The 11,145-nt window shown below is 42.0% G+C and overlaps 1 protein-coding gene across 1 annotated transcript; it reads left to right on the top strand.

Annotated features, from left to right (window-relative positions):
• The first annotated feature begins 274 nt into the window (after positions 1-274).
• npffr1l2 (neuropeptide FF receptor 1 like 2) lies at positions 275-7,819 on the top strand. Its single transcript, XM_035165059.1, has 3 exons — positions 275-618; positions 6,512-6,611; positions 6,688-7,819. Exons 1-3 carry the CDS (start codon positions 276-278, stop codon positions 7,688-7,690), a joined length of 1,446 nt encoding a protein of 481 aa, XP_035020950.1. The 5' UTR covers position 275; the 3' UTR covers positions 7,691-7,819.
• Positions 7,820-11,145: the final 3,326 nt, after the last annotated feature.

Here is an 11,145-nt window from a genome sequence, read left to right as displayed (position 1 = left end):
GGCAGTCCTTCATTTGTCGCCCAGGACGCATTCACGTTCTAAAAATTAAAAGAATGTGGCCACGTGTCCCAGACCTCCTCTGAATATGGTCTAAGTGATCGGATCTCGGGACGTATTTGGTTTCGTTCAGACCTGAACTAAGCGCTGACTACGTGTGATCAGACCACTCTGAACGGTGTCGTTGAAGAATCATCTTGTTTTGAGGGGACAGTGCTAACCACTACGCTGAAATAATCTCTTCTCTTTCTCTGTTTCACAGTGTTGTCACTCAAACGATGGAGATACTGGGCAACCTGGGCGAGGAAGGAATGGAGTTGGAGGAATCAGCCACCACAGAAGCCCTTACAAACATAAGCATAGATTGTTTCACCAATGTCACCAACATTACATTTTCCCCCTATTATCAGCACTCTCTCTATGTGGCTGCCAGCTACATTGTGGCCTACTTCTTCATCTTCCTGCTGTGCATGGTTGGGAACATCCTGGTGTGTCTGATTGTACTGGAAAACCGTCATATGCGCACGGTTACGAACCTCTTCATCCTCAACCTGGCTATCAGTGACCTGCTGGTGGGCATCTTCTGCATTCCTACAACACTGGTGGACAATCTCATCACAGGTGAATACCCTACCATAGGTCATCATCTCTTCCATAGCACCATACAGTCTCATTATTGAATAGGAGGCTATGGCTGTGCAGTCAGCCTGGTTACAGAATGGAGAATGTGGTGAGTTGTGACAGCCTCTGTGTTTTTTAACCTAAAAATGTCTTATTCTCGCTTCAGGATGCTCTCACGAATAACATTTTCCTAGAAAGGGACACTGACTTTCAGCAAATCCCAATTAAATTCACAAACACAACTGAGTTGATCCTACTTACAAGTATTACTTTTGTAGCCGCAGCCATCCTCATTCAACTGCAGCTATTAAAAACACACGGCTGAGTCACACCTATACGCTCTAGCTTACGTGGACTCACTCCAAAACACACGGACCTGCTGCATTTAATACAGACCTGGAAAATAGTCCTCAACACATGCACTGTGAACTCAGAGTTAACAGTAATAACAATGTGCACTTATAGGAAGTTATTGAGACCTTTTTTTTGTCATGAAACTACATTTCTGTGACATTTGGAGATTTTTGGAGATTGTTTGTGCCTCAGACATGTTGAGCAAGCAGTTATTATATCTACCTACTAATTCCACAAACATCTGTCTGTCTATCTGTGTGTTTCTCACAAACCGTTCATCTTATCGGCCTCACACTTGGCATGTGTATTGTAAATTGTCCGGGGAAGAGCAGTGCCGAGTGGGACAAGCAAAATACATTCATTACTAATGAAGCTCTCCGTTATGGCAACAACATTAATTGCATCACTTCCATTTAAGCAAATTTTCTTCTAAGTAAAAGCAAAACATTCATTTTATTGCAGTAATTCTTTATACTAAGCAAAATTACAGAGCTTTTTTAAGTTGTGAACTTGGGTCTGATGATTGTGTCAGTTGCTTGACAGACCTCTGAAATAGCCGACATGCAAATTCACCTTTATTTTAGGTAGATTTAACTAAAATTTTCCCTGCAGATTAACCAGGTAGGATGAACACAAACTTTTCTAACTTCATTCTGCACCATTGACTCATTTATAAAAAGCTCTGCACACAACACCCAGCACACAAACAATAAAAAGGGACAGTATATTGTAGAACTGTTTGAGGAGGACTCACTAAAGACAAGGAATAATTCTGAAGAAACATTAACACAGGACAACAGAACAGATTATTCCTAACAGGCAGGTTTAGAATAAGCACTGCACTATCTACTTAATGCCACCAGCCTTATTCTTGGATTTCCCCACAATGTTACATACAGTAGTGTAATGGACATCACTGGCCTGACCCCAGGCCTCACCTAGCCAAATGTGAGGCTAGGTGAGCTGCAGGTCATAGTATCTGGTTAGTGCCTGCAGGTCATAGTATGAGTTGCTGTTCATCCCAACAAACTGCTTTTAACCTGACAAAAAACATATATGCCTGGCACTGCGGATTGTTTTATCATTTGGTTTTCCATACAGTGAATGGGTCATGTTGGAGATAGAATATGCAACTGCGCCCTTTAGATGTTAGGTTACACATTAAACATTGCAAAATCACTACTTCTCCTCCAGAAGAGAAGAACACAGTATGACTGCCCACAGGGACGTCCAACCTCCTTGCCTGAAAAACAGTGGTCACACAAAGACTCAACTCACTTTCATACTTTACTGCTTTTGACTTACACTTATTTTCCTTTTTTTGCACTTCTACTCCTTATCCATCTCTCCCCACGGGATTTCTGCGGCTGGGGAGTGCGACCATCTCTGCTTGCAGCTTTAATTGAAAAAATGTATTTCTTCAACTTTCCTACCAACTCTCTAGCTATTGCAACTGTGTAAATTAAGTTGACTCACTAACTGACTTCCTTGTTGAGCGAAGCAGCTCCTCTTACTGGCTGTTCCACGTGCCAGGGAGGTTTGCCTGGTATGCGAGTTTCGGGGGGTCTTGCCTGTCTTAAGCTTTCCATGTAGGCACATGGAAGGACAGAGAGGTGTGTTCTCTCTGTCTTAGCCCTTCCACGTATGCACGTGGAAGGGCAGGGAGGTCCCAGATCAGAGCCATACCGCCAATGTAACTTATGCAGATAAAAATGAAGATTTCTTTGACGAAAGTGGTCTTGACTGAACTGATGTCATCTCGAGGAGAATCCACCTGTGCCCGACGTGAGGTTACCAGCCACAAAACTACAGTCTTAGTTCCAGCCGAGAAGGTTGACAGCATAGTGGCACTCGTTCAAGTACGCTCGGGCCAATTGTTCCATTCTGCTAATTAATGTTAATGTCGTTACCAGAATTACAATCTCTCAATTTACCTCAATAGATTGATTCACTCACTTATAGATTTGTTGCCATTAACGTTACCACAGTTTAACATATCATCTTCCACCATCAGCCAAATTATCACCTTTCCATTTCTGTAAATCCAGATGTTACCTGTCCACTCATCAACGGATCTTGCAGTCTTAGCCTCACTACTTTAAATAATGATTTACCTGAGGGTTCTACACATCATGTTTTTGTCTTTGTTCCCACTAACACTACAAACAATTCAGGTCTCAACACTTTTATGGAAGAACACTAATAATTTCACAGTATTATCAGAGGTGTAGGCCACAGATAAAGGACATGAATGCTATATGCCGTTGAATTGTTTTCCAATAACTTCTATAGCTAGAGGAGATTCTAACCACTAATGTTTTCAATGGCATGGTCACTGAAAAAATCCCAGTTTTATAAAACACGTCATCAATCTATCATTTAGTTTTCTCCTCATGCGAATACAATACCACACATTACTTCCAGACAAAGACGAGCAGGACCAAGCTTGAAAAGTAACTACCCCATTAGAAAATGACATTTCTAAAAGACAACAGGATCTTTCAGAAGGACAGTGTTTACAGAGGGATAAGTGGATGGGATTGAATGAAGCCTTTCAGTTTTTCTCCATTATTTTTCCCCCCCACGTTGTGAGAAACACAAGGTTATAGATGACACAAACACTCAAACATATGGCCTTCTATTACCATATCATAATGGTTGATATATTGGAATACACAACATACAATCAAGAAAACAACAATGTTGTCTAAAAAGACTACTTACTTATTTATTTATGTATTTTTTTTAAACTGTCGTCCCTGTGTTGTGTTTTTTTTAGTTGTTTGTGTCTGTTCTATTAACGTTGTGTCTTGGATTAAATTATCATTCGACACCTTCAGTCAAAAAAGAAAAAGAAAATGGTGGATAAAATATTTGAGTGGACAGTGGATATTACTAAAATGGTGAGTCAACAGCTCAGAAACAGACAGATTAAAATCAGAGAATTAGATTATTGCTGTGTATGTTTTGGAGTCAATGGAATATAGTGCTTCCATCAACCAAAGAAAATCATCATCCAGTGATATATACATATAAACATACATACTCTTTAACAGGTTGATTGGTCACTGGGGTAAAAACATCAAGGATGCCAATGACAAAATTCTGGCTTGAAAAAAACCTCTGTGTTACAGCATAGTGAAGTATAGTACAACTGGGTGACATATACACAAGCAGTGTGTGTGTTTTAGTTATTCGGCAGTGTATTTGTTACAATAAGAGTTTAGCCTGCAGTTATTAGCTCTTACCGGCTCTTTGTTGTAGCAGCAGCGATGAAAGTAAGCCGGTACCGTCCACTACTCCGTACCATTGAATGCTTTAGTGCCAATACACAGTACTAAGAAGATAGAGGGGACAACAGCTGACTGCTAAAACCCACAAACGCATTACAACACAAAAGGTAGCTTCTAAATAGCTCTGGTGTGTTTGTGTGTTTCTACCTTTTGGGAAAAGGGTAATACCAAAGTCCCTTTACTCAATTTTTTGAGTTGTGTTGTACCAATTTTGATTTTTGTTGAGAAATTCACATTTGAACAATGTCAGACTGGTTGTTATAATGAAAATAATAATAATCTTCAATTGTACCTTGGCATCATCAGGCGTTTCAGCCTTTTAATCGCAATAATGTAAAGAAGCCCAACCTGAGGATACACTGAGGCTAATCTGACTGGCTACTGCTATTATTGCTATAATATTAGAACTGATCTAACATAACCAATGAGTATTATAAACATTTATACAGCTAGGTACGAGAAATCCATACTACCCTCACACGCCACAGGCAGGTTCACAATAAGATACGATAAGAAGTCCTTTATGAGTCCCACAATGGGGAAATTTGCAGTATTACAGCAGCAAGAGTCAAAAAGACATCAGCAAGTAATAAGTAACGTGCAATACCTAAGTGTAAGGAATATAAACATTTATTATGCATGAGAATATGTTCAGTGAATGGATTGCACATGAACCGTTGACACTGACAGATGAATATAGCACAGTGAATATTGCACAGTTGAGGCTTTGTAACAATTCACCTTGCTTAGAATGTAAGGGGAAAATTACATACGCTATTCTAAAGGAGCACGGGTGGATCTGTCACGCTGTGTACGGGCGACCGCCCACGGACCATCTTACAATAAACGAATATTACTTTACAGGATCGATAACCTTGTCATCTGGCCCCACAACATATGATAGAATATATATAATAACGAAGTTAACCCAGAATGTTGCATTCAATAATCTGTATTTTCAATAAACCTAATTATACACACGTGGCACCTGGACGTGTGCCCGCAAACAAAGACGGGAAAGTGAACACAACCACTCAACTTCAAACAAATCACATACATCAATATTTCCCCCAAACCCCAGGTTCATACAGTCCCTCAGTTCATCAAACGAAATAGTTTGTCCCTTTTATAGCCCTAAATCCCCCAAAACGTCCCAAAGCAAAGTTTAAGCAGCTGTGGCGTGGTGAGATTGCCGCAAACAGTAATATACAAATAGTCCACGCTATTCTAACCACCTCTGACCAGCCAGAAAAAGAGTCCGGTCCTCACGGTACTCCCTGAAAGTTTCGCCCAGGCAATAATCCAGTTTATTTGGAAATAATCCTTTGTAGGTCCTCAGGTCCGCCGTTTCACCGAACTTCGCTGGTCGCTCACCGGCCCGCACAAACAAAACAACCCTCGTCCAGACGTCACTTCCCCCCATTTATAACATTCGGATATAAAGAAAGAAATATATACACAATAATACATACAATAAACAAATACAGATGGAGATCCAATCCCTTATCCTTATAATTTAAGGCTTCTGACAGATAAATATGCACAGATTATAATATATGCAGGTAACAAGAGCAGATTATCTGTCCTCCCTAACACATTTACTGTGCATATAAAGTGCACTTAGCTGACCTTTACAACTTAAAGTTTTAAAAGCACTGCACTAGTTCCTTAAAGCAGTGGTGGGTGTCCTCGAACCTCTGACACACTTCCAGGGGTCTGGGAAAAGTATCTCCAGATTTGTCCACTATATATTATTATTATTCGTCCATTACATGTATTTTTTTTTACATGTCAAAAATCTTTCTAAGACATTTCTCTTGTGTTTTCTCCTTCACATAATTAAGTAGACATGTACGGCTATGTCATATTATAGTAAGGGACATACTGTGTAAGGGGGAGGGGGGGGTCCCAGAATATTTTTTATCATGTAGGGGTTCCTTGGCTGTCTTACAGATCATATAGCATACCTGTTATGAGGCAGTGGCTTGTTTATTTATGTGTCGTTTTCTAACCACCACGTTCAATATTTACAATTTTTTTTGCTATTGTAGGTTATTGTAGTTATTTTCCCTCTGCCAACTCCTCAGGGAAATATTAGCTAAATGCTTCCCTATGAGAGCTGTGACAGTAAATAAAAACAATACAGAATTGGCCTGCGAAAATGCTTAAAGTGACTGTAATTTCACTGCATTAGCTTTCAGCCTGAGTACCACTCTATTCAGCATTTGTCACTTTTTTTTCAACAGGCTGGCCCTTTTCCAACACCATGTGCAAGATGAGCGGCTTTGTGCAGGGCGTGTCTGTGTCTGCATCAGTTTTTACTCTGGTGGCCATTGCTGTGGAAAGGTTAGTGAGTTCTCAGGCTGATACTTGACATCAGTTAGAATTGTTGCTAAGGTAACGCTTTTCTCATCCATGGCAGGTTTCGCTGTATAGTGTACCCTCTACAACCCAAGCCAACTGTACTTGTAGCCAAGGCAGCCATCGTCTTTATCTGGGTATTGGCAGTGGTGATCATGTGTCCAGCTGCTATGGCACTGACAGTGGAGAAGTTTCCTTTCCACTACTTGGTGTACAATGACGACTTCAACCACATGCTCCCTGTGTACAGCTGCTATGAAAACTTTGACAACCCACTGATGAGAAAGGTCTACACGGCAGTTCTGTTCGCTCACGTCTACCTGGTGCCCCTCACCGTCATCACCCTGATGTACGCAAGCATCGGAGTCAAACTGTGTTCCTCCATGGTTGCAAACAGAGAGCCACAGCTTGACAATGCAGTCCAGGTGGTAGGTAGAAGGGGTGGCCAGCCAATGATATCACAGAAAAAGATCAAGGTGATAAAGATGCTCACCCTGGTGGCGCTGCTGTTCATGCTGTCCTGGTTGCCCCTCTGGACCCTGATGATGATGACAGACTATGCAGGCTTGAACAGGGACCAGCTTGACCTTCTGACCAGCTACATCTTCCCCTTCGCTCACTGGCTGGCTTTCTCCAACTCCAGCATCAACCCCATCATCTATGGCTACTACAATGAAAACTTTAGGAGAGGCTTCCAGGCCGTGTGCAAGTCCAGGCCCTTCTGTTGCTTCATGCAGTGCCAGATGGGGAGGAGGGTCTCCAGGTGGGACAGGAAAGGAAGGTCTGGTCTGGCACCCTGTGGGGGCCTGGACTTCAGAGATGCCAATAGCAATCACAACCAGCTCGTGTTGGGGCCGAGAAATCGAGTCCATAATGACAACAAGCTGAATGACACAGCAGAGGTGAACAGGAGTGCAAGAGGGCAGTGTGAGATGGTCCAGTCAGAGAGAAGTCTTTCAAATCGAGGATTAGAAATGGTACCTTTACCCAAGAAAGGCAGTAATGAAGAGTCAGAGAGGGTCAGTTCACTGGCAGTGACAGTGTATCACGCGTGGGAAAACTAAAGTCACACCGCTAAACAAAAAAAACTAAAATGAACAAAACAATGTTACGTTGTAGAGGCAACTATAAATTATGTGATATCACTGGTTGAAATTATGGCAACAAATCACAATCGTAGTTCAAGGCAGTGCATCAACTTTAACGTGAACACTTACTAATAATAATTACTAATTCCCTTGCTCTGCCAATCTGGAACATCTTAAATGGCTTCACGAGAGGTGCCACTATGTCCATTAAGGTTATGGTCGTCTGGCCCAATATTTCTAAAGGTTAGCACAACATTTTATTCACCCTTACCACTGTCGGCTTTCAAGTACAGTCCAAAGAGGGCACTGAAATACAAGCCTCGTGAAACTACGAAAATCCAACACTTGATTTGTTAGTATGTTAAAGGGGACATAGCATGCAAATTCCACTTTGTTAGTGCTTCTACACGTTAATGTGGGTATCTGGCATGTCTACCAACCCAAAAACTCTGGGGAAAAAACACTCGCGCGTTTTGTTATAGTTCCTCTAAGTCAGAAACGTCATGCTTGAGCGACTCGATTGTGCTTCCTGGGTATTGTGTCGTAACAAGGAACTGGAAGTCTCCCTACATGGTCTTGGCCACCCCCACCGTCCCCCACCGTCCCCCCACACTCGTTACTTCCGTGTTTACACCGGAGGCAGCGCAGCGCCGTTCCCAAGCACGCAGCCGGGCTGTTCACACGGGACGAGCATTTCTCCGCTGGTCAGCCCGCGATTCACTCACATGTGGCATTTGTCTGGATCGTTGGGACTGGGAGGCTGCAGCAGCTGCTCGGGAGCGACGCTCGCTCTCCCGTGCGTGAGCTGGAATTTGTGTCAGCGCCACACAGCGCACAGCAGTGTGGAAGACCTCCGCAGTGTTCAGCACTACTGTAACCCCCGAACCCCGACATTCAACGGGTACAACAACAAGCGGAGAAAGCAGAATCGCGGGCTGACCTTATATATACAGTCTATGGGGCTGACCAGCGGAGAAATGCTCGTCCCGTGTAAACAGCCAGGCGGCTGCGTGCTGGAGAACGGCGCTGCGCTGCCTACTGTGATCTTCCACACTGCCAGCTGTGTGGAAGACTTCCGCAGTGTTCAGCTCTACTGTATGCCGGGTTACAGTAGTTCCGCGGGTTACAGTAGTTCGGTTAGTACGCCGGGTTACAGTAGTTCCGCGGGGTACACCGGCGCGGAAGTGCCGCTGCGAGGCAGCGCAGCGCCGTCCTCCAGCACGCAGCCGCCTGGCTGTTCACAGGGCGAGCATTTCTCCGCTGGTCAGCCCCATAGACTGTATATATAAGGTCAGCCCGCGATTCTGCTTTCTCCGCTTGTTGTTGTACCCGTTGAATGTCGGGGTTCGGGGTAAATGATGGTCTTCATAGCCCCCCACCTCTCTTTCTCTCTCTGTCTGTCTGCTTGTGTGCTTGTAGTGGATGGGCAGAGGGGGACATTTAATTATGTGATTGGGAAAATTAAAACTCCAGGACAACAAGGGGAATACAAAGTATGGGATGCATATTTGATAATTTATATCATATAAAATATGTAATTTATATCGTTTAAAATCATGGGGGGAGAGGGGGGAGGGGGGAGCTGGCTCATTAGCATTTAAAGGAACAGGCACTCAAAACAGGTCGCTCTGTGGAGGGCTGTTTTATACAGGGTAAAAAGGGTGCTGTTTTATATGATCCTTGTGGTATTTTGACCAAAGTATGTTACAGACATTTCATTAAGACCCCAAGGAACCATATCAACTTGTGGTAAAATGGGCATGCTATGTCCCCTTTAAAGCTAAGAGCTTCAAGTGCCAAGTTCAGTTTGAGAAAGCTACAAATCTGCAACTTAAATGCATTAACATAAATGAAGGCCCTCATTACTGCTCTCCTCTACCTGTTAGCAAAATGAGTGAACAGGCCAAAGGAACCTTTTTAAAGATCAAACCATTGTAGAGTTTAACAAGTGTTCTACAATAATCCAGCCTGTATTCAGGCTGACTACTACAACATAAATGTACTTGGTATCTTTTTCGCTGATTTTATTTATTTATTATATTTTATTTGCATCACATTTTACTGCACCACAAGATGAATGGACCCTGGATGATCTTTGGAGGACTATGTATAATTTCCTGCAATTTGTTCAGCACACTACTAAACATGGTGTGTGTTCATTCTGTAACATGGAGTTGCCAGTTCACACAACAAGATTTATAGCCAGGAGTTTTGGAAGTAGCTACAAAAGCCCCAGATTGGATGGGGTGAATGTAGTGGTGGCATGTGTCCTTACTTTTGTGTATTGCTTTTATTTGAAGTATAGAAATGAATGTAAGCAGTAGGCTAAGTTTGAACCCTATGAAGTAAAAAATGTATGTGTGTTATCATCAAATATGAAGTTATTTTAACAGTTATTAAATTGTTAATGGCAAAGTCAAAAGTGAATTACCAGGATTTGCAATTCCAATACTACAGAGCCCCTGAATTTATTTTATCTCGTGCACACAAGTTATAATCTTGTGGGAACAAGTTATGTCGAAAGATGTTTGTGTTTAAACCACTCAGATGCACACAGCCACCAGATTTGTACCATAGTATGAAGAAAACTCAGCTGAACTTATTATCACCCGGGAATACTATCTAATGAAATTGTTCCTGCACAGAGACACAGGATTATCCGGATTCATTTGCACCCCATACTCAAGGACGAAAAGCTCAGCCGACGATAGGACTATGTTTCATTCATAATACTTGAGCATAAACCAAAACAATCATTACAAAATGCTCTGAATGGTGACCTCAGTCTGCAGTTATGAGTGTAACCAAAACATACGTCTACAAACGTCTTTGTCTATCCATGACCTCACCTTATTCAGCCTTTCTCTTCATACCAAAAGGTTAATTGACCTGAAGTATTTAGATGATACCATTTCACAGACATGTAATTTGTTATTATTTCCACCATGCTGTCTTTACCACTCTTGCAGCTACATTACAACTATCTACCTCCGTTACTATTGTACAGGTAGATTGGTAATGGAACTGTAAAAAACAATCCTATAGTTAATACTTCTAAAGCAAAATAATATGATAAAAACTAATATTATACGTCAAGCTTTTACTGAAAAACTGTGCCTTCAAACAATAACACGTACCTCCACAACATTGCAAATGGACAACCACATAACAGTCAAATACCTCAATATCCAGCAGTCTATACCCTCCGCCTTGATGACTGATTTATCAAAATCACAGACACTTAAGTACTCAAGTCGTCCGGTGCGTAAGTAAGACAAAGCAAAACTTAATTTATCAATCCCAAAGTGATGAGCTACAACCTCAGTACTCTCTCTTCATATTAAATCAAACAAAAAATGTGACATTCAGTAAAGTGTTACGGCTGAAGAGCGTTCATCCTCAAGAGCTTGTCTTTGCAAACTCACCCAGTT

Source organism: Hippoglossus stenolepis, chromosome 9 (genome assembly GCF_022539355.2).
Source record: "Hippoglossus stenolepis isolate QCI-W04-F060 chromosome 9, HSTE1.2, whole genome shotgun sequence".
Classification (NCBI taxonomy): Eukaryota; Metazoa; Chordata; class Actinopteri; order Pleuronectiformes; family Pleuronectidae; genus Hippoglossus; species Hippoglossus stenolepis.
Note: the sequence above shows the minus strand (reverse complement) of the source record. Positions and strands in the feature narration are given on the sequence as shown.